The sequence below is a fragment of the Gorilla gorilla genome, chromosome 2 (assembly GCF_029281585.2).
Source record: "Gorilla gorilla gorilla isolate KB3781 chromosome 2, NHGRI_mGorGor1-v2.1_pri, whole genome shotgun sequence".
Taxonomy (NCBI): Eukaryota; Metazoa; Chordata; class Mammalia; order Primates; family Hominidae; genus Gorilla; species Gorilla gorilla.
The window spans coordinates 186,328,031-186,353,660 of record NC_086017.1 but is presented as its reverse complement, the minus strand read 5'-3'; the positions used below and the strand labels follow the sequence as shown (position 1 = coordinate 186,353,660).

General features: G+C 35.8%; 1 protein-coding gene across 16 annotated transcripts in view; it reads right to left on the bottom strand.

Annotated features, from left to right (window-relative positions):
* Window positions 1-25,630, bottom strand: part of NAALADL2 (N-acetylated alpha-linked acidic dipeptidase like 2) — a 1,364,432-nt gene that overhangs the window by 547,498 nt on the left and 791,304 nt on the right. For all 16 annotated transcript variants that reach the window (XM_063704380.1, XM_063704381.1, XM_063704390.1 and 13 more), the window contains one exon: window positions 4,535-4,654. In XM_063704380.1, the coding sequence (XP_063560450.1) occupies window positions 4,535-4,654 (120 nt within the window). The remainder of the gene's footprint in view (window positions 1-4,534; window positions 4,655-25,630) is intronic.

Here is a 25,630-nt window from a genome sequence, read left to right as displayed (position 1 = left end):
AAACTAGCACAACTATAACTGGGGAACTTGGTTGACGCTTTTTCTGCAGCAAGATGTGGATTTCACAGCACATATCAGAAAGCCATTTGCAGTTCATAGTTCCTACCCTGCAATGTTGGGATTTTCTCATCAATCTCTTCCTAGAGATTAAATTACATACATTCTTAGTATTTATGATCAAAGCAATGAGATCTCCTCCTTCATGACTGCAGATTATTTTTCTCATTTCAAGAGATAATCTAATAATTTAATATCATAATTATGCTTCCCCTTTGCCCTCCCTAGCTCGGATGTAGAGATTTCCTCCCAAATTCATTTTTAAATGCTGATTTAGTAACTACTGCACAGCCAAAATAAAATGAACTTCTCTTTACTCATTCAGCTGCATGTTCCCAGACAAAATGTTCATTTAGAATCATGACTAACTGTTGATTCATAAAGAAGTCTGTTGGTTTTCTGCCTTTTTCAACCCAGCTGAATTACATTTTACCTCATTTCTGAATTTTAGCTCCAGAATATATTTGATGGACAGTTGAAGCAAATTGGGCCGTAATCATGCTGCATAACTATGTTTAATACATGCTTCCTTTTTCTTACCAGTGGAATGTGTATTGAAAGATACAGCAGCAACGAGTTCCCCCAAATCTCTGGGACAATCCACAGAAAACAGAAGAGATGGCTAGAATGGAAATTACAGGGTTGCAGAGAGGACCTCCTATCTCCTCTTTCTAGAAGACAATGCCAAGTTTGTGGCAAGGCTCTGTCTCAAGGGGCATTCTACACAGAAATTTTTGTTAAATTTATTTAATAGGCCTAGAAGGAAAATTATCAGGGAAAATGATATCAGGATCTTTATAACTGTGCCCTATTCTAGATAAACCACTAACTCACTACTTTGTAGATATGGTCAAAGGGTTTTATAATGTAAATATTATCTGTAGCAAATACAAAGAAACTTGCTTTGTTTTAATCCATCATATACTGGTCAAGATTTTCAGTATTTGACCTCTGAGCACAGTTAGAATTTTTTTTGTTGTTGTTAATGGAGTTTCATCCTGTCACCCAGGCTGGAGTGCAGTGGTGAAATCCTGGCTCACTACAACCTCCACTTCCTGGGTTCAAGTGATGCTCGTGCCTCAGTCTCCCAAGTAGCTGACATTATAGGTGCGCACCACCACACCCAGCTAACTTTTGTATTTTTGGTAGAGACAGGGTTTTGCCATATTGGCCAGGCTGGTCTTGAACTCCTGGGCTTACGTGATCCGGAGGTGCTGGCATTACAGGTGTGAGCCACCATGACCGGCCGGGTTAGAAAAAATTATAATTGCTATATTTTAACCTGAACTTTCAAAAGCTTGTTTCTGTATACAAAATAAATACACAACAATTATAGAACATTTAGAAATGCAAAATATAATGGAAAAGTAGAAATTATCCATAATTCTATCTTACCAGTTATATAATTGGCCCCTACCACACACATTTTTGTCACTGGTAGGTTGAACAAGCAAAATTCATGTAATGTACCAAAAGCAATAGAACTTTCTTTCCCATTACTCTTTTAAAAATATCCATAGAGGTTCATTTTCCCTGAAACACCTACATAAAAAGTTGGACTGTCCCACTATTCCTCTGACTATTGTTAATAATAAAAGTCCTATAATTGATTTGAGTTAGCAGAGTCTTAAATAAGTAATTAGGTTTCCTAGTCTCATCATGATCAAAATTCTACTCTTGATTTCAAATTGTATCTTCTTGCCCCTCCACCAGCTCAGGTCTGCTTTTGGGGAAAGGGGTGTGGTCTGTTATTTCCTTCCCAATGTATTAACTATACTCTTACCTATCTGTTATTGGAGAAGGCTTAGAAATTAGAGTTCAGTGGCTAGGATTTTTCTTATGTTACTGTGCTTGTCCTATGGAAGCTTCACACGTTCTGGGGCTCACAGATGTTTAAAGCTGCCTTTGGATCTCCTGGGCATTTGTGAATTAACTGAAGCAGTACCTACTGCAATTTACTTGATGTAGACAAATGCCGCTTTAATCTGGCTGGTCACTGCCTAATGAGTCACCATTACAAGTGGCAATTTCAGTACAGGCATGAAGGCAGACCACACTGGCTCTCTGTCACATGTGCTTATGACTGACCCATGGGAAACGCATGCATATTTATTTTTCTGCCCCCTACTCATGGGATGCAGGCCAATGTCAACACAGATCATTTATTTTTGTATTTATTTATTAAATGCTTAGTAAACCCATCTCTTACCTTTAGGCTTCTCAGATAAATCAGACACCATTCTATCATGTCCCACACATTGCAGGGGACATACATTAAGCCCTCCATGTGGTTCCATTGAAGCCCCAGTCACCAGGCATGCAGTTGAACTTCTCATAAATCTCTCCAAAATTCCTCTTCATAAAATCCTCTCCCCACAATCTCCAAAACTTTTCTATCTCAGATATGAGTGATAGGTTTAATAGTCTAACCTATTTTAAATTATTTCCTTTAAAATATTGATGCTTGGTAGCTAACTTTGAAATGTTCACGTTTCTTTATCATGGAATCCTAGCTAAAAATTCTAATTTAACCTCTTAATTATCTCTCTATCTATTGATGTATTCTAGCTCCCACCACTCCACCCCACACAGGCAAGTATACATACACATTCAAGACTTGGGATCTGAAATGAGACTGCCTGGGTTGAAAGCCTGATTGTTTCTTTTTTTTTTTTTTTTTTTTTTGGCGGGGTGGGGATGGAGTCTCGCCCTCTGTTGCCCAGGCTGGAGTGCAGTGGCGTGATCTCGGCTCATTGCAAGTTCCGCCTCCCGGGTTCAAGCGATTCTCCTGCCTCAGCCTCCCAAGTAGCTGGGACTACAGGCGCCCGCCACCACGCCTGGCTAATTTTTTGTATTTTTAGTAGAGACAGGGTTTCACCATGTTGGCCAGGATGGTCTCAATCTCCTGACCTCGTGATCTGCCCACCTCGGCCTCCAGAAGTGCTGGGATTACAGGTGTGAGACACCGCGCCTGGCCCGATTGTTTCATTTAACTAGCTCTTTGTCTTAGAGCCAGTCACTTTTTCTTTTTGTGTCTTACTCCATTTATAATCTGAAGATAATAATAGTCCCTACCTCAACAATATGATTATTTTGAAGATTAATATAATACATTTTTTTAAAGGCTTAGAAAATTATCTAGCACATGTCATTAATAATGTTACCTTCATAGGCAATAATAAAATCATTAGTATTATAATTATTATAAATGTTCTCTTGATCTCTTTTTTGATTTATGAGGATTTTTACATGTCATTAAATATTCTCCTTTACATCAAATTGTTATAGCATATTCAGAAAATCAGTATAAAGGCAGCATGATTTTAAAATACTAAATTGGATGTATATATCATTTCTAATATTTTGTCACATCATTGGTCATTACTATGTTTATCACCTCTGTGTGCCCCCCCACCCTGACCCCAACCTTAGAATACATTGATTGAACAGGAAATTCTGGGTCAAAATTTGATTATTTTAAGGCATTTAATACATATTAAAAATTATCCAGCAAAAATTTAGTATCACTGTATATTCTGTTTTCAAGAGTATCTTAAAATTCTGGCCCATCTAATCTACTATTAAACACTGATTTAAGGATAAGAGTATTATTGGAAGACAATAAAAAAAACAGACATAGGATGTTCTCTAGTTTCCTAATAGAGTGTGCTGAGAGATTCCTGGAAATGTTTTTGGACCTGGGAGTTAGCAAAGCTCATTTAAGGTTGAATGAGGAGAAATCCAATATATCTTCAGAAGCAGAGAGTTTTGCTGACATAACTACATTAATCTTTTTTTTTTTTTAAATAGAAAAAGGAAATGAAGCGAGAATGAGCAGTAGTGGCTGTCTATTGTGCTGGTTCATCATCAGAAACTTAGATTGAGCTGCTTTAATTACGTATCTGTGGATGAGTGTTAATAAACTTCCATTCAAATAAAATAAATCAAAATTCTGCTACTCTTAGCATAGTATATTTTAATTAAAATCCTGATCACCGTTAGTAACTGTAGTTATATAGTTGACAAAATAATCACTAAAGGGTGTAAATCATCTAGATACTTGTCTAACATAGAGAACATGATAATTAGTCCATTTGATAATAGATTAGAAGTTTCACATATGTCATAAGATGAACACACGGTGGTTCTCATGTTTTACTATTCCAGATAGGTACCATTATGAAGAGTATGCCAATTTTATTAAGGTCCCACAAACTCAGCGTTACCTGACTTAAGGTATTTTCTCTCTAAAGAAATAAGGGCATAAATATATTGTTCTTAAATATCTTAAATTAAAATGTTCTAATGTGGAAAAGCCATCTTTCTGTGATACTCTCTGCCTCTCTTTCTTCCTCTCCCCTTCTCTCTCTCTCACACCTATATGCACACACACACTCCACACTCACAAAAGCATATAATTCCAACAAAACAAGGCAAAATATTCACCAAACCACTGAATAACATTCGTTGGACCAACCTTATAAAGCAGTGGCAATTTTCCTAATTTCAGGAGTGCGATCTGATTTGTTACATTTTTTATTTTCCTAATCCTTTTTAAATCATCTGCCATTCCATAACTCACATCGATGACTTCAGCCTGAAAGAGGAGAAAAAACAAAGAAAAATAAAGCCTCAGAGGAAGAAGTATAGCCAATTGTCCATTTAGTATAACAAAATTATTCATAATAATTTGAAATGTTCAATATAGAATTAATTCTATCTCTTACCCTGTCCCAATTACCATAAACATGACCTTTCTATTTCTAGCAAGGTACAGCAATTCTTCTGGGCACTAGAGAAAATGTGTGAGTCATTTTTGCTTTGCTCTCTCTCTCTTCTAAAAAATTACAAACACAGTTCATTCTTCTAACAGACATTTGGAATATTCTACATTCATGTTTCTGGAATATGAGCCATTTTACAAAACATCAAAAGATTAATTTCCTTAAGGTTCAACAGCAATTATATAATTCTCAGGCTTGAAAGAAAATTCAAAGGTTTTCTATTGCTATCCAAATTAAGTGCAATGTCCTCACTTGCATGGTCATCCTGAACATCTGCTCATGATGCTCTGTTCAACATTGTGCAATAGCCAGCTGTGAAAGACAAATCCTTGAGTCGTGCAGAATACAACCTGTTCAACCACATGTGGCAGTCTAGCAACCCAGGACTTTAGAATATGGCCCCAAATTATCATTTCTGTCACATTTCCCACTACTCACCTAGAGTTACATTTGACCTCAATGTTACCCACTTTTATAAGTCCTCTGTGTTAATGCAAAAAAGAAAAACTCTCATGCCTTTCTGGAGATTTCAATAAAAACCTTCTCTTGTAGTGAATCCTTTCCTTCTCCTTAAAAAGCATTGAACTGCACATTCATATATTCCTATGAGCCAAGATGATTGATTTTAGCTTTACTCTCTGTAATATCTATTTATTATTAAAACAATAGTTGTTATGTTTTTCAGTGATTATATTATAATGTAAATCTGCTATTTCAAATTATAGCATATATCCACAGAGAGGCTGATTAAAAAAGAAAACAGTTAGTCATGGCAAATCATGAAAATTAAAGATGGAGAATCCAGATCACCAGCTTTCCATCCTTCTCGATTGAAACTAATGCACTTCAACAAGTTTTATACGTAATACTTCCAAAAAAGATTCATCTGAAGAAAGAGCACTGTTTCTATAGGAACATATGAATACCTCCAAGAGATCTGTAAATCTGTTAGAGAAAACATTTCTGGCATGAAATACTTCTTTAGCCATCACATTCATCTGTATCTGTAAAAACTCTATGAATACATTAACATTCATTTCAAATGTCACCTACCTGATGAATTTTATTTATCTGTTGCCCAAATATGGCCTCTCTCTACTTTGGCTCCCAGAGTAATCTGTTTTTGCCTCTCTTAAGGCCCTCACTAGACATGTCTACCAGTTTCAGTTTCCAATACAGGGAAATTCCTTGGTGAAGAGCCCATTACATACCCATACTCGCCCAGGTGTCCAGCATATGCTATGGACTCAGCAGGGTTGAATCAAAATGATTATAGCTCATACAATATCTCTAAAAAGTTAAGCTGTACTTTCAAATGGATTTGTCAGGGAAATTTAATTGTTAAAAACACTTCTGTCAGAATGATTTTCATTATAATTTTATTCCTATTAAAAATGATTAAATCAGTGCCTTTAATACATTTTTTTAGTTGGCTGATACCATTACCATATAAATAACTGTTGATATATGATTTTAAAAGTCTGATTAAGTAAATGATCACATAATATTAATGATTACATTGCAAAAGTGAGAAAAATTTCTATTTTTCATGTGATTTCTAAGCTACCTACTAATTATTTGTGATTCACTGACAGCGTCTTATAATAAGGCTATTACTCAATTGGTAATGTAAATGAACTTTTTTTATATGTAGCAGAGGTCAAGGAAAACCTTACTTGTTTTGGAGGATATAGATCAGATTGTGTATACAGGCATACATCAGAGATTGCAAGTTCAGTTCCATACTACCACAGTAAAGCAAATATTGCAATAAAGTGAATCACACAGATTTTGGGTTTTTCCCATACATATAATAGTTATGTTCACACTATATTGTAGTCTATTAAGTGTGCAGTAGCATTATGTCTAAAACAAATTATCATACCTTAATTTAAAAATACTTTATTGATCTGAGCGTTCAGTACATTTTTATATTTTTGCTAGTGAAAGGTCTTGCCTCAATGTTGGTGGTTGCTAACTGATCAGGGTCACAGTTGCTAAAGGTTAGGGTGGCTTTGGTAATTTCTTAAAATAAGACAACAGTGAAGTTTGCCACATCAACTGACTCTTCCTTTGATAAAATATTTCTCTGTATCTCTCATGACATGCTGTTTGATAGCATTTTACGCAAAATAGAACTTCTTTAAAATTGGTATCAATTATCTCAAAAACCCTATTGCTGCTTTAATGAACTCAATTTACGTAGTATTCTAAATCCTTTGTTGTCATTTCAACAATGTTCCTGGGAATTGGAAAGATAGAGTCTAGAAGTAGATTCCACCTCAAAAAACCACTTTCTTTATTCATCCATAAGAAATAACTCTTCATCCATTCAAGTTTCATCATGACATTGCAACAATTTAGTCACATCTTCAGGTTCAACTTCAAATTCTAGTTTCCTTGCTATTTCCACCGCCTCTGCAGTTACCTCCTTAAAATCTTGAACCCCTCAAACTCATCTATAAGGGTTGAAACCAATTTCTTTCAAACTCCCGTTAATGCTGATATTTTGACCTGCTCTCATGAATCACAAATGTGGCTAATGGCATTTAGAATGGTGTATCCTTTCCAGAAAGTTTTCTGTGTACTTTCTCAGATTTATCAGTGGAATCACTATCTGGGGAAGCTACAATCTTACAAATATATTTCTTAAATAATAAGACTTGAAAGTTGAAATTACTCTATATAATCTAAGGGCTGTAGAATGGATGTTGTGTTAGTAGCTTGGAAAACAACATGAACCTCCTGTACATCACCATCAGAGCTCTTGGGTGACCAGGTACATTGTGAAAGAGCAATAATATTTTGAAAGGAATCTTTTTTTCAGAGCAGTAGGTCTCAACAGTGAGGTTGAATATTTTTATTCAGTAGTCCATGTGTAAACATATTTGCTGTTATCCAGTCTTTGTTGTTCCATTTCTAAAGCACAGCAGGGTAGGCTTAGCATAATTCTCAAGGACCCTAGCATTTTGAGAATGGTAAATGAGCACTGGCTTCAACTTCAAGTCACCAGCAGCATTACATCCTAACGAGAGTCAGCCTTACCTTTGGAGCTTGGAAGCCTGGCCTAGCCTTCTTCTCTCTAGCTATGAATGTATTAGATGACATATTCTTCCAACCTAAGGCTGTTTTGTCTACACGGAAAATCTCGTTTAGTGTAGCCACTTTCATTAGTACCTTAACTAGGTCTTACAGATAACTCACTGTGGCTTCTATATTAGAACATGCTGATTCACCCTGTACTTTTATGTCATGGAGATAGCTTCTTTTCTTAAACCTCATGGATCAACCCCTGTTAACTTCAAACTTCTGCAGCTTCCTCATCTCTCGCAGCTTTCACAACTGAAAAGAGTTAGGGGCTTGCTCTGGATTAGGCTTTGGCTAAATAAAATGTTGTGGTTTGTTTGATGTTCTATCCTGATCACTCAAACTTTCTCCATATCAGCAATAGGGCTGTTTTGCTCTCTAATTATTCTTGTGTTCACTAGAGTAGCATTTTAATTGCTTCCAAGAACTTTTCCTTAGCATTCACAACTTGGCTGTTTGACACAAGGGACCTAGCTCGTGACCTATCTTGGCTTTTGACCTGCCTTCCTTACTAAGCTTAATCATTTCTTCTTATTGAAAGTGAGAGACATGTAACTCTTCCTTTCACTTAGAGGCCATTGTAGGATTCTTAATTGGTTTCATTTCAATATTGTTTTGTTTCAGGGAATAGGGAGGCCCAGGGGAGGGAGGCCCAGGAGAGGGAGGGAGATGGCAAATGGCTGGTGGGTACAGCAGTCAGAATTCAATAATATTTATTGAGTCAGTTTGCTGTCTTATATGGGTGCATTTCCTGGTGCCTCAAAATAATAACAATGGACAATGGTAACATCCGAGATTACTGATCACAGATAACCCTAACACATATAACCATAATGAAAAAGATTGGAATATTGCAGGAATTATCAAAAAGTGACATAGAGATGTGAGCTGAGCACAGGTGCTGAAAAAATGGTACCAACTGACTTGCTAAATGCAGGGTTGCCGTGACCTTCAAATTGTTGAAAACACAGTATCTATGAAGCACCCTAAGGTGAAACACAATAAATCCAGATATGCCTGTATAACAGAAAGGTATGACAGGTACAAAAATACAAATTCTTCAAAAGACATTTACAATATTGGAACATATCAATAGGCTGAGTCAACAATTTTAATTAAATAGCTCTTCAACTCATCTTCTCTAAATAGTACATGTTAATAAATCAAAGTGTTTTAGCATGTAAGAGGATTTGTAGTTTTTCCCACAAAAAATAGTTCTAAATACAGACAACGTTGTATCAATTTATTTTGGCTTATGCATTAAAAATCAATAACTACAGAAGTCTCAATGTTTTGATGGATTTGCAGGCAATAATAAAAATGTATCCATTGCCTTCAAAGCAAGCCTTAAAACTAGATCCTTTTTGAAAGTCTTTTCTATAGACTTTCAAGCAAACTGAACATCACAGCTGCAGGAAAGCACATTGAATTTTTCTGAGGCACAAATCAATATACAATGATATGATAAAATGCCAAGTCATTTTTTCCACATATTCTTGTTGCTACAATGAACCTCTTCTTTCCGCATTTATTCTGTCACACTAGAAAACTGTTCACTCAACTAGTTGGGGTACTATGTTAACTTATGACCAAATACCAATGATTAAGACACATCTTACTGGTCTCTATAGGAAATGTCAAATGAGCAGAAATCTAGTTACTTAAGCTATCCATTCTGTGAGTACCACAGTTTTTCTAATGAAAAGGAAGTCTAAGGACTGCCTTGGCACATAAGAGAGAGTAATTGAGACGTGCAACTTAGTTCCTGTTTTACATTTTTTTTTTACCAGAGAGAAATATTTAAAAGTCTACATGTTAATTTTTAATTCAGATTCTATACACTCATTTTTATAACCAAGAACAAGGAACTAAACACAACAGCAACAATTGAAAAGGAAATAAAAGATCTTATTCTATGTTAAAAAAGGAATCAAAGTTTTGGGATGACGACAAAGAGTGGTGGGCCACATACACAGAGCTGTGACAAAGATTTCCACACTTTAAAAAGTTAATTTTTTAAAGTGGCATTCTATATATCAGTGGTTCTATGGTTTTTAGTTTGAGTGCCATAGATCACAAACATTTTAAAATAAAAACCTCGTTTTTATAGAAATCTCATTTCCCTCATCTGGCTCCTCTGGAAACCAAATCAGATAGGTTGCCCTCTTCTTTTTATGGGTGCCATAAAGCGTTAAATACATCACTTAGACAAAGATGTTGTGTATCAACGGCATGCTAACGGGGACCCTATGTTATAATGAAGAAATGTACTATTACACAGATCAAGCTTCAGACTTGTAAAACAGATGTAACTAAGAAAAAGAAAACACTTAGTGAGCTCCTATTACGTGCTAGGAACATTGCATATAATATCCTATTTTCTTCAGATAGCAATCTTGCATTGTCACCGTTTTATAGATAAGGAAAATGATGCTCAGAGAGGTAAAAGAAGCTGTCCAACTTATATGACTAGAATTCAAGGATGGCACTAGATTGTTTCTAGTCACCTTCCAGAAGGTCTTTTCATTGGAAGGGACAATGGGCATTTGGTGGCCACTAGAGAAAGACACTGTTGAGGGCACCACTGAATTAAACACAGCAAATCAACTTGTTGAGTAATGACTGTTGTTAAAATTTCAGATTCCATGTCCCATTCAAGAACTATCAAACCAGAATCTCTGAGAATTGGCTGTCATAACAAAATACCATAGGCTGGATGGCTTAAACAACACAAATTTATTATCTGAGTTATGGAGGCTAAGAATTCAAGATCAAGGTACTAGCCAATTAGGTTTCTGGCAATGGCTCTCTTACTGGCTTGTGGACAATCAGCTTCTCACTATGTCCCCACATGACAAACACACCACACACCACACACACACACACACACACACACAGAAAAAGTGAGAGAAAGAGAGAGAGCAAACTCTCTGGTATCTATTCTTATAAGAATACTAATCTCTCTCTTTTTTTTTTTTTTTTAAGACCAAGTTTCGCTCTTTTTGCCCAGGCTGGAGTGCAGTGGCACGATCTTGACTCACGGCAACCTCCACTCCCGGGTTCAAGCGATTCTCCTGCCTCAGCCTTCCTGAGTAGCTGGGATTACAGGCATGCGCCACCACGCCCGGCTAATTTTGCATTTTTAGTATAGACGGAGTTTCTCCATGTTGGTTAGGCTGGTCTCGAACTCCTGACCTCAGATGATCCGTCTGCCTCGGCCTCCCAAAGTGCTGGGATTACAGGTGTGAGCCACCGCACCCGGCAAGAATATAATCTTATCAGATCAGGACCCAACCCTTGTGACCTCATTTAACCTTAAATGCCTTCTTGCAGGGGAAATTCTCAAACATAGTCACACTAGAGGGTCTAGGATCAATGGATGAATTCTGGGAAAGAAGACACAAGTCAGTCCATAGAGGGGCCCTAGAATGTATATTACTTAGTTACCCTAAAGTTCTCACTTTGCTCAAAATAAGACTTTTATACTGGGAGGAACAAAACTACTTAGAAGTTAATAAAAAATAACTTCCAACACAATGATTTTTGTTTCCAGAAGAGTACTCTATATTCATTGAGATATATGTGATGTATGTGAGAGAGAAATATTATGATCAATAAAGTAATTCAAATGAAAAATAAAAATATCTATCATCAGTGATAGAGAATAAAAGCAAATATTAAATTTATACCTTTTTTTAAAAAACAGGTAGAGTAAAATGATTCAAAGATATTTTGTGTCAAATTGTTTAATAAATATGGCAATGGAGATAAAATAATGCATTTCTATTTCACATTAATTTCTCTAATATGGATAATCCTCTATTATTTTAAATATCAAACTTTTCACAAATGAAAGATTCAATCTTTAATTAGAATTTTAACTTACAAAAAATACTTTTTTCAGGTAATAAATAAAATTTGGGAGAAAATAAAGTATAATGCCAAGAAGCAAAAAGTGTCTACCTTATTAATAAAGAAAATGAATAAATGAAAACTTTTCAAACTGATCGAGCTCAACTTGCTCATATATGCACACAAAAAATAAACAAGAGTAGCTATTTCCAAACTAAATAAATAATTTACTAATTCCTATTCAGTTGTACTCCCTAAATGTCAATAATCACACTAGATAGAAACAAACATTGACTCTAGACCAAAATTGGTGATATCACAAAGGTGATTCTGATAGAACTATATAATTCTGTTTGATACAACGGCTCTACACACCTTGTGTCAGATAGCTATATTATTCATTGAAAATGAGATATTTATATTGTTTGGCAATAACAAAACAACTAGGCTTCCTAGTTTTTGTTTGCAACTATGATTGCAGTTGATTATAAAAATATCATATAATAATACTATATGGATATATATTTGAATACATATTTATGTACAGATGTGGCATATGCAGATAAAGACACATAGGGACGCCTTCATACATTCACACTGTGGCCACAGCCATCTTTCTGTTCTGAACACCAAAAACAGTTATTGGCACACAGTGGGAACTAAATAAAATAAGTGAATGAATGAATGACTGAATATGTGTATATATTCAAACAGAGAAATTAATGCTGAAAAAGAAGAACCATAAATCACTTAATGGAGAGAGAGAGAGAGATTTGTATTTGGAGCTTCAAGTGAGACAAGATGTGTTGAAATTAGCTAGGGACTCCCTAGAAGATGGTGCAAGACAATAAATAATAAATAGATACATAAACTTGTTTTCAGTTATTGAGTGATCCAGAACTACCACCACCAAAAACAAATATTTTTATTAAGTACATTCTATATACCCAGCACTGTTACAAGTATTATGTATTCATTATCATCTCTAATCATGACAACAGTTCAAAGAGAAGAGATAAGTTACTTGAATCATCCCCCCTTTTTACAAATAAAGAAATCAAGGCAAGGAGATGGTAAATAACATTTTCACAGTCACAGAGCTACTAAATAGTAGAACAGTAATTCAAAGACTGACAGCCTGACTGTAATCCGGATTTTTCCCCATATAATTTTTCATCACATTGTTATCGATTCTTTGCCAAAGAGAAAGCAGGTATACTAGAGAAGACAGTAGAAGGTAAATGGAAAGGCAGGGGCCCTTTTGAGGATTAAGCAGATGGTGCAGAGCTGATTCTATAAAAACTTAGCAGTCTAACCTTGGGTTAGTAAATGAACTTTTCTGGATCTCAGAGTCCTCATTAGTGAAATGAAGGTTTTGAGATAGAGCATTGAATTAGATCATCGGGACCCAATATGGATGATCATAAAAGTCAAAATTCTTGCATGGCCTGTTATGCCCTACATAATCCTCTCTTCATACTGCTCTATGACTTCATCTTTTCTACCAGGGCTGGCCTCAGAGGTTTGTGACCTGTGCAGTTGCACAAGGGTTGTGCTTTAAAAGTCTCCCTGCTTGGTTTAATGCTCTGCTGTCATTATCTTGAAATTCTTAATAATTTCTGAACAAGGCATTCTGCATTTTTATTTTACATTGAGTCTACAAATTATGTAGCTGGTCCTGCCTGTTACTCTCCACTTTCTCTCTGGCACAACTACAGCAACTAGCTGGAGTTGTATATGTCCTGTAGGGTCTCGGCTTTAGCTGTTCCTTCTTATTAGAAATACACTCTCTTTCCTGGATTCATTTGACTCATTATTTTGCCATTTTCAGGTCTTCCTTCAAATTTCAGCTATTGTGGCAACTATAACCACCCTGTTCAATACTACAATCACTCCACCCCAAAACAGCACTATCAGTTTGCTTTACTCTGCTTTTATTTTTCCACAGCATGCTTCAATGTCTAACTATAACTAAATAATTAGCTAAATACATTTACTTATGTGTTTTATATATATATGCGTGTGTGTGTATGTGTGTGTGTGTGTGCGCGTGTGTGTGTGTGTATACACACATAATTTGCTTCTTTATTATGTTGATTGTCTCTTCCTTATACAATGTTTACATTTCACTATGGCTAGGATCTTTCTTCTCCTCACTGATTCATCCCAAGCACTTAAAACAGTGTGAAGTCAATAGTAAATAAATACCAGTTAAATGGTTAATAGCTTTAACAGTTTATATGAGGATAAAACATTGTGTCTAAAAGAAACCTAACGTCTAATACATTACATGGTCAAAGCAAAGAAAAATTATTTATGTAATTACTACGTAGGGAATTCCACACCCCAAAGTTCATACTCCACATCCTCTGTGACTCTTGAGACCACAAGACTGCTGGCAAAGGCAAAACAATCACTTTTACATTCATTCCAATAGAACTAAAAATGTGAGACTCTTAGGATAGTCTTATCTTTTCTCTTGCTTTTCCCTAATATCATCAATAGTAAAGATTTTTAAACACATCACCAAGTAAGCTAGATGTTTGCTTCAGGAGTACAAGATTTTGGAAACTTGCATTCCTATCTATATAGGAATGGAAAAACCACTCTGAGCAGAAGCAACAGAAAAGTAATTAAAAGAAAAGCAGAATTATTATTTCCTACAATCAGCTAAACACAATAAATAAAACAGTAATTAAAAGTAACTAAGTCAGGAAAATTACCCCGGTACAGTCCACCTGTGGGTGGCTGGGACTCCACACAGGGGAACATTCCAGTGCCACGTTTCTTCTCCACCTTGAGGAAGCAAAAATTATTCATGTGTATGAAATGATTAATGCATTGAAGTCTTTTAGACTTGACATTTTCAACCAAATCCATCATTCTGAGCCTTTCTCGTTCTCTAAGAGAGACTCAGAATGTACAAAATGTTTGAAAAGCCTGCTTAGACTAAAACAGTAATTTTCTACTCAAGTTCAGAAATGATAAACCCAAGCATTTCTGATAATGACAAACTACAATACTATCACAAGTATTGCTCACCTAAAAACAAGTTTCTGCTTTAGAAATTTCCTACTATCATATATAAATCTAGCTTTGAATTTACTTCAAATTAAAGTGGTTATATTTATTAAAAACTTGCAAAATCAGTGATCATCCACGTTTACCTTCTTTCTTTCTAAAAATCATTAGAATCTTAGCATTGATAAAGATTTCAAAATTCAAAGATTGTTAAAATTATATTGGTGCTTCTGTTTCGGGTTCACTCAGTGGCTTTCCATCATGGTCATTACCATGAAGACCACAATGTATTGAAGGATGAAAACCAACACTGCCTTCCCCCACTCCTGTGGCAGACATAACTAAGCAATCATCATGTTTTCAAACTCCTTATCAAAATAGTGTTCCAGTTAAGACCAATTAGACAAGGGTTCGCATAAGAGGAGAGGTATTTAAAATATTTGGTAACTAGTACAGCACAAGTTCTAGTCAGTTAAAATGGACCTCCAATCCATTAGAAGGGACGCTAGCTAGTGGACTAGACTGGTGCATTCCTGCAGAATTCAGAATTAAGCGTAAGATATACAATCAATTTTGCTGTCTCTGTTGCAAAGAACCAGATAAAGGGGTGACTTCTCAATTTTATCACTTCTTGTTTACTGCAGTATGTACACTTGCTGAAAAAATACTTGCTACAGTGATACACTAAATGCAGTGCTTAATGGCACAGTGACTATGTTTCAATAGCACAAATAACATAGATAAACCAGAGTTGCTACTTGCCTTGTCATACAGTAGTTGTTTAATACATTTGCAAAATGTCTTCAGTTTTACAATCTAACATATAATGCACATCCAAAGGACAAAAAAAGTTAAAATTATTGTAATAGAAATTTGGCTAAAGCAAAACCGTTTTGTCAGGATTTCATTTCCATACTTTACATCTATAGTCTCCAAAGTCAATAGACAAAATAATGCAAGTTTAATCTAATATTTCAGGCTAGAGTAAAAAATTGTAGATTGTCAGAAAGGCAAAACTTTAAACATTTTCCAGAATTTAATAAATAGTACCTTAGAGATTATATAGCTGTCGTTTCGTATTATTTGGTCAACATTTAAAAATATAACATAATTGGCCATAGCATCTTTCCTTTAGCTATTTATATTACACAGAGTTATTTTAAAAGCAAAAAAATATATTTTAAAAAAAGAGATTATGAAAAATATGTAGAGAAGTAGGAGAAAAAAAAGAGAAAACAGAATTATGGAAGTCCAAGAAAGAGGGTATTAAAGAGATAATTATTTCATTTTCTGGCAATATGTGACACACTGTATTCCGGTTTCTGAAGATAGGCAGGGAATGAGTTACAAAAGGTCCCTTTCATACTGCTTACTTTCTCCTGCTGAGAGATCAACAACAACAACAAAAAGTAAACAAAGACATCAACAGTTCAGAAAACTTTCAATGGTGACATGCCCCAAAGACAGTAAAACAGAGGTAATGAAATAGAGGGTGATGAGTAATTACTTTAATAGGGGAAGTCAGGGAAGACGTTGCTAAGGAGTTCACATCCAACTGACAAGAAGCCATGCACAGACCTGGGGAATAACTTTTTAGACAGCAATAAGTACATAGTCCTTGAAGGAATGAGGAACTGTACCAAATGAAACAGAGGCATCACACATACTGAGGAGTAAAACATGACTAGTAAATTTTGAAATAAAAAGTTATGCATTTTTATAGAGATGGGATTGGATACGGATAAAATTTCAGAAAATCTATCAAAGAAAGAAAGAACAACAGTTGGGTGGTAAATCTGAGCTAACGTACAGCTCAACAGCGTGACAGTATCTCGGTTGGTTGCTCAACATTTACCAAAAAGAAGACTTAATGTTCATAGACTGAAACTATTTGAACCCATTTGGTTGATAAATCCTAGAAATGAAAAAAAGAGGTATAGAGAAAGTGAATCTAGACTACTGTTTCTCAACATGAGAACGAATAAAATAAATTAGTGTAAAAGAGGTTAGCCTTACTCCATATATATTACCATGAAAGTCCCTAAAAACTGATCATGAGAGCTTCTGCAACTTTATCAGTTTTCCCATGGTTAACACATTTATTGCATTCTCCTGAATCAAACTAGGAATAAAACTATTATAAGACACAAAATAAATAATCAACAACCATGCTAGCTGATTGCTCCAGAGATAAGGGTCCTAGAATGAAATTGTGAAAGTCAATCATCTCTCCTATGGTATGGGTAGAGGGCAATGGAGAGACATGGTTGCTGTGTTGAAAGTCCAGGCAGAGGGCTTGTGAGCCAGTCAGTCCCAGTTGCTTGAGGAGCAGGATGGAAGGTCAATAGCTATTTTGCAAAATGTTCCAGGAGCCAGAAGTATCCCAGGAAGGTTTATATTTCAAAATAACTTGAGAGAAGTTTTAAAAATACCTTCCTTCTTGATTTTCCATTAGTTCTGTTGAGAAAGTACTTCCCATTTCAGACCTTGGGAAATCTGAAGGAAATTCCCTGCCCCTTTCAATATTATGATTAAATTTTGAGTAGCTTCTGTGGCCGTAGATGAAAGAGGTAGGGGACCTGAAGTGGGCACTGAGCACACTCTCACTTTCCACCCTATGGCAGTGTTCTTGGCTCTGTCCATTCCACCCTAATATTGTGGCCATGCTGTAATTGGCAATCCAGTCCACTGCTTTTAGTTGAACGCTGGGCAGCTGTATGCTAGTAAAATGGTTCTTGGGTTAAAAAAAAAAAAAAAAAGAAAAGAAAGTCCTGATGTGTAGCATTTGCAAATTTCTATGGTTTAAAGATTTTCATTATAATTTATTTCAAATGACCAACAGGGCACTGTTTCCTGAGGAACTGTGGGAGAGATCATGAGAATTGGGAAAGATGCAAAAAATAAACTAACTAGCTGAAATAAACTGGTTCGTGCTGGCGTGTGTGTGTGTGTGTGTGTGTGTGTGTGTTTCCTTCTAAAGTGGTAGAACAAAACACTAGTAGGGGTTTTGGCAGGTAGTTGAAAACAGAAAACAGTTATGCATTAGAGATAGGGGTTAAAGCTTGTCCTTAATTAGGCCTTGGTCCAAAGAGAAGTCTCTTTAAAGCAGATAATAGCAAGAAAGAGATAACGGCAAAAGGTGGTTCATAGGAAACTCCAGCTATTAGAAAATTGAGTATAGTGTGTGTGTGCGTGTGTGTGTGTGTGTGTGTGTTATGGAAAGGATTAAACCATACAGAACTGTTATGGCATGATATAAAAATAAAACAAAACAAATACTTAACCATTCATGTCCCCTGTGCTAGACATTTTGCTAAGCAGATTGAATCAATTGTTCCAGTCTATCTTACAGAACACTAATATTCGGTAGATATTTTTATAGATGAGGAAACTAGAGCTTAGATATTTAAATAATTTGTTAGTTTTTATAGCAGTATCAAGCCAAGCATTTTTAAATGCCAGTTTCTCCTATTATATTGCCAGCTGCATGCAGCAGGGTCCAAGGCTTTCTTATTTACCACTGTGTCCCCTGCAATTAATGTATAAAAGGTACTCAAAATGTATTTGCTGAAAGTTGAATGTTTCTTGTTATATTAGTGAGACCAAGCTGGCTATATTCTATATTAGTCAGTTAATCTTTTAGTATCAAATTAAAATATAAGGAATAACAAATTAATATTCACAGGACACTTTATTTAATCAATGATACTCAACTTATTGAGGTAAGTGTATTGAAGGAGTTGCAAATTCATTCAAGAGAATTCTTCCTGGGGACTGTGAAACTAATATGACAGCATTTTCTTGGACTAACGTGTTTAAACAGTGCATAAACCTAAGAACTAACTTTTCCACACTCTCTAGTTCTGGAAAGACTGAATTTGCAGCATCTGCTGAAATGAGGTAAGTGTTATTTGTAAACAAAATACTTAAATACAGGCATTTTATATAAATTAAAACATGTATCTGCTAAGAAAATTACATTATCACTTAACTTTGCAAGTAGTTTGCCTAAATCAAATCAGAAATAAAAATGAAAACACTGGCATTTTCTGTCAAATGGTAATTACGGTGACTAAAAGTCTTTAGAAATAACTTTAAGTCAAATTAAAAATCTGCATCCAGGGCCGGGCGCGGTGGCTCACGCCTGTAATCCCAGCACTTTGGGAGGCTGAGGTGGGCGGATCACGAGGTCAGGAGTTCAAGAGCAGCCTGGCCAACATGGTGAAACCCCATCTCTACTAAAAATAACAAAAATTTGCTGGGCATGGTGGTGCGTGCCTGTCATCCCAGCTACTTGGGAGGCTGAGGCAAGAGAATCACATGAACCCAGGAGGCAGAGGTTGCAGTGAGCCAAGACCTCCCCACTGCACTCCAGCCTGGCGACAGAGTGAGACTCTGTCTCAAGAAAAAAAAAAAAAAAAAAAAAAAATCAGCATCCAAATACTTTCTCACTAAAAATGCCACATGTGTTGTAATCAAGTGGGGAAAATGAGAACAGTCCACTGCACTTTAACCACTTAGTTGAATTTAGCTACCTTTGCTTTAAAACTATTATTTCATAAAATAGGCTTCTGTTCTCTTTCACGGGTAGAAAATGTACTCTCTCTAACAAATATTTAACTATGTACAATATGTTGTGTTAGATCATGGTTTTTGTAAATGGTCCTGTCTAAATTTTAAATACAGGGAAAATATATACCTTCTTAAATATGTAGAAACTAGCCCCATGGTTATTATTCTCAAATATGAAAGAAGTAATTATGGGCTGAGTACAGTGGCTCACGCCTGTAATCCCAGCACTTTGGAAGGCCGAGGTGGGTGGATCCCCTGAGGTCAGGAGTTCCAGACCAGCATGGTGAACATGTTGAAACCCCATCCCTACTAAAAATACAAAAATTAGCTGGGCGTGGTGGCGCATGCCTGTAGTCCTAGTTACTGGGGAGGCTAAGGTAGGAGAATTGCTTGAAGCAGGGAGGCAGAGGTTACAGTGAGCCAAGGTTGCACCACCGCACTCCAGCCTGGGCAAAACTCTGTCTTAAAAACAAACAATAATAAAACGATTTTTTTTAAAAAATGAAAGATGCAATTATGGAATTGTTTTGTTAACTTGGTTAGTGAACAGAGCTCATGAAATGAGAAACAGAAGGTCACACTGGACCAAGAGACTTTATGCAGATTTAAAAAAATGAATAACAGCTGCATTCACTGTCATTTATCTCACACTTGTGCACTGTTGCCAAAAGATGGATTTTTACAATAGAAAAATAAGGGAGACTGATAATATGCAAAGCCACTGTCACCATTAAAAAACTTCGAAGCTGGGCCTGGCACGGTGGCTCACGCCTGTAATCCTAGCACTTTGTGAGGCCAAGGCAGGTGGATCACCTGAGGTCGGGAGTTCCAGTTCGAGACCAGCCTGACCAACATGGAGAAACCCCGTCTCCACTAAAAATACAAAATTAGCCGGGCGTGGTGGCACATGCCTGTAATCCCAGCTACTCGGGAGGCTGAGCCAGGAGAATCGCTTGAACCTGGGAGGCAGAGGTTGCAGTGAGTTGAGATCGTGCCATTGCACTCCAGCCTGGGCAACAAGAGCGAAACTCCACCTCAAAAAACAAACAAACAAACAAACAAAAACTTCGAAGGTCACATTTCTGTGTTGGTGAGGCAGTAGCTTCATCTTACCATCCAGAAAACAAAAGTTTAAGTACTACAGTTCCATTCCACTTCTCTAGCTCACTGATACTGTTATCTATAACAGCAATCATCCAGAGCCAAATGCATAGAGCTCTGCCTTTTGCCATAACACTGATAAGTTTGCTTTTGTTTGAAAATATTCAAAATAAAAGAGAAAGACCAAGTTTTTCCAGCTGTGAGAAAATAGGCGTCTGATTGTAGGTTATCCAAGGATTCCATGCAGTGTTTGTATTTTTTTTCTCTTTGAGACTTTCTGAGAAAATATTTGATACAGTGCTCAGATTTCATACGTTAAGGCACTACATATTGATATTTTACACATAAAGACAAGCAATGCTTTTCTGGTCCAACTCAACATGATTAATCATTCTGCATTCAAGAATAAAACATTTCATTTGTAATTTTTTTGAGCTTTCACTTTTAATTAAACATAGGATCAGGGCATTATGTATATTTTATTTTTATTCATACTGGCCTAGGCATTTTCTTCCCTAATGATTCGTATTTGTCATGTTAAAGAGAAGACAGAAAGATTATATTTAGATAATGTGATAAATATAATAAAAGTTTGTTCTTTCAAATCTTGATATATTGTTCTGATGTTCTGGTAGTTTCTTAATTTCTCCCATTTAAATGTGTCAACTTTTTACAGGACAATAATAGCTAACATTGATAGAGTACTAACTGTCAGGTGCTTTACATGGTTTATATCATTTCTTCCCCACAAAAAACGTTAAAGTTACTGTTACTATTCCCCTTATATGGATGAGAACACTGAGTCGTACAGAATTGACCTGACCACCCCACATTTGCACACCTATTAAGGATGCTAGTCTGGGCTGTTGAACTATGCTCTCTGCAGAATAGGGTAGTGACACATATCTTCATAATAATGTAGCTTCTGCACAGTTAGTGAGTTTTTGAAAATAAGTTTCTCCATAAAACTGCATTATTTGGCTTATCTTTCAGATAAAAAAATGAAGCTTTACAGAATGAAAAGATACAAAATCCATAAAATGTATGGAAATAAGAAAAAAATCTCTTGCTCAGCAACAACTTGGTAGAACCAATCTGACCAATGTATAGCAAATATTAATATGTGATTTGCTTTTCTACATCTGCTGGTGCTTCACAAAGGACAAAAGAAATAATTGCATGGAAATTGCATAAAAGCCATATGTTCTATTAATAAAATTGACTAGACATTTTCAGCACTCACTACCAATGTCTTTAACCTTATGATAATATTATAGTTGATATTTACCTTTTAAGAAAAATACAAATCACTGTTTATTCCCTGAAGCTAACCTTACACATGCTAAATTATTTATGTATCCATTTTAATATGTATTTTGCATCTGACAGGACAACTCTCCTTAGGACCCTTTTACTGACCCACCTGTCATTATGATGGGGTAAACAATGTCACCTTTCTAGTGCACGATGAATTACAAAGAAGTTGTAAAGTACACCATCCATCATGCTGGCACTAAGTAGGTTTTTGAAGTAGATCTCAGATATCAGAAATGCTGTTTAGACGGTTACCAGAAAGCACAAATTGGAAGCTTACACAAAACGGTCCTATGATGAATGGACATGACAGCTCTTCAAAGAAAAGGGGCACTCCTCTTCTACAAATAACCTTGTCAAAAGCAAAAAGTTGTGGGAAGCTTTGCTGGCAGTCAGACTAGAATAATTTAAGAACTTGTTAATGGCTCTGCAAGATAGAAATTCATGCAAACACAATGTACTCAAAATCAAAAAGGAGGCATGCCTGAATCTTTAGCAGCAACCACTCAAGCTTGATTTGAATTAGGGAATGATTTAAAGTGATACAGAAAAATCACCAGCACCTTATCTATTAGAACATGTGAGTTTCAATAATATATCTAAAACAGGCATATAAAATACGTGCAGGTATTCTATAAGCACATATAATAGCCACCTAGAAGTTGCTTTTGAAAATTATAACAATACTGATACAATTTGAGTTTTAAGAAATGAGTATCAATAGCATGTGCTTTCTTGATACAGATATTTAAATCAATATGTATTTAGTATAATAGATTTGCATTATTAATACAATCTTAAAATAGTGTCTTTATCTAATTTGCATAATTAATTTCTCAAATTATGTTCTTCAAATACAAGGTGCAAGGTTTATCCGTATTGCATTTTGTTTCCTTTAACAATCCCTTTTGTTTAGGCCTAATATTTCAAACATGGAGTGTATTTCTACATCTACAGTTAACTTTATTTTCTCCCTTTTAACAGCTGCATTTTAAAAGTTTTTTTAAACTCTTCTTTATTTTAAAAAAGGCAGTTTTAATACGCTTAGGAATGGTGTCAGGATACTAAATAAGGACTTAGAACTATGCATATTTGGATAACTCCATAAATCTGCAGTAGAGGCTGATTTTATTTTATGTGAAACAAAAGGAAATTTAAAAACTTATAACTGTTAAGATAAACATGTAGAAAACTCTCAGAGATATGGTTACACAGGAATATTAAAAAAAACACCCCACCCAGTTTCATTAGCAAAATGAAAAAAATAATTAACTTTGTAAAAAATAAATGAGTACTCTTTGATAGTGAACAGATAAAACCACTGGTTGGTTCTCTTAAGTTTTTCATTTTTAAATTGGCTCTTTCAATACAAAGTCAAATCCTTAGAAATAGGCATGCATTGCCTTAACTGTGAAAGATGGAGACATACAAGAAAGTGTTACTGAACCCTATCTTATCCCAATTGTCCCATATGCTGTCATAGAAATTGTCATACAACATGCCCAGAAAAACAACACAAAAGGCCATTGTTATAGATACATACACACGTGCATTAGTTTGAAAGTTAAAATATATTGTTTTTAAGTAAACTGGCTTCTTCTTTTGTGTCCTCTATTGACAAGAAAAAGTAAGTGAAAAAGAAAAAAAATAAAGAAGAGGAAAGAACCACATATATTTGGATAAGAAAAACAACTGTTTCATTTAAAGGGATCTAAAAAGACAGCTACCGAACATATCGAACATATAACCAAAATGCTGAGGATACAACTCCCTTATAACTTATAATTCTAAATGGGAGAGAGGCTGGGGGTGGAGAACACCATCGGTATCCTGCAAATTCACATTTCTAGTTTCTAAGGCCTGATGATTTGAAATTGTCAAGGAAATAAAAATGGTGCTCAAGTAAAATTTATAGAGGCTAACCTAGCCTCTACAAACAATGACTGCTAAATTTGAAAAAGATATTAAAATACTTCAGGCCTGAATATATTTTAATTTTAATCAAATCATAATTATAGGGTCCCTATAAACTAATCAATCAGTGGCTGCTTGGAATTTGGTGTGGCCTAAAAATATCTAGAAGAAAGGGAATAGGCTCAGTTTTTAAAAGTAAGAAGGTTGAAGCTATAGAATTTTGCAAATTCACATTTTTAACTTATTTCTTAAAATATTAAACCTCTCTACATATTAGTAATATTACATATATTTTAAACTAAAAAATTATTTTACATTAAAAATGAGATGACACTCAGTTGTGTGAAGGAGTCTAACAATGGACACTACATAGCCAAACATTTATTACTCTTACACACTACTTGAACGCAGGACACTTGAAGGTGAGGCTATCTAATTGCAGAAGTGTGAAAGAATAAAGAAAATAAAGGGCGAAGAATATTTATATATCCATCCTACAGCATCATCTGTTAGAATAAAAGGGATGATTAACATTTTTGTGATTCAGCCTAGTCTTTTACAAAATATAAAAAGCAAACATACAATTACGTACAATACTCTGTGTCCAATATCTGCACAAATATCACAGGAAAGTGGATTTGCCCAATATTGGAACTCTAGGGCCCAACAGATTCTTCCAAATGACCTTCTCCTTGACTTTCTTCCCTCCACCACCACCTCCATTATTATGAGAGTTTGCTGGTAGTGAGCATGAATCAGAAATTAGAAGTATACAATATCTGTTAATATACCCACCCCCGCTTTTTCCTCTTTTTTTTTTTTTTTTTGAGAAGGAGTTTCGTTCTTGTTGCCCAGGTTGCAGTGCAATGGGGCAATCTCGGCTGACTGCAACCTCCCCTCCTGGGCTCCAGTGATTCTCCTGCCTCAGCCTCAGGAGTAGCTGGGATTACAGGAGCCTGCCACCGGGCCCGGCTAATTTTTTGTATTTTTTTACTAGAGACAGGGTTTCACCGCGTTGGTCAGGCTAGTCTCGAACTCCTAACCTCAGGTGATCCACCGCCTCGGCCTCCAAAGTGCTGGGATTACGGCCTCCCCAAAGTGCTGTGATTACAGGCGTGAGCCACAGTGCCCTGCCAGTATTCCTTTTAAACCAAGGCAAACAAATTGTTACTGAAGGGTTCCTCTCCCATGTTTCCCTTATTATGCAGTAAGTCCAGAGTATAAAGGAGTCATAGAAATTTAATTTTCCAGATCCAGCGAATCTCCCCATTATACCGTAAGACCAACAAATACATGCTCCCATAAGGGACTCTGGGAAGCTGCACAGTGATAGGATATCTCTTTCCTTGGTCAGTGTGGAAACTGTACAATATGAAAGTGCATGGGCATTGAGGGAGGGTTTTTGTGGTGAACCCGTATCTAAGGAATTTATTTAAATAAATTAGTTTATTTAACCTTATTCTACCTTCAATCCACTGGGCCAGTGGGTTATTACAGAGGGCCATACTAAGGAAATAAGGATACAAGTTGTAGTTTCATGAGTTTTGCATATCTCCTTCTTCAAGGTATAATCAATGTTCACCAGCGGAAATTGAAAAGCAAAGAGATGGGGAAGATTCCAAGGATCCACTCAAGTTCCTGGTGTTTTTGTGAATGTTCTGTGTTTAAGACATGCTTTTGTTTAGGGGAAGACATGAGCTGAGCCAATTGGGATAAAGAAGAGGTTGAAAATGCGTATGGCTTAGACAGAGTAAAGAGTTTTAGGGAAAATATCGGGGTAACTTTTAGAGTCTTGGCTTAAGGCCAAAGCTTCTGAATCAAGGAAAGAGTGACAGTTGCCTTCCTCTATTTTTATTAATATACAGGTGTGTTACCATTATTACCTACCAGAAAGAGCATAATATTAATCAAATCAAATTATATGAGTC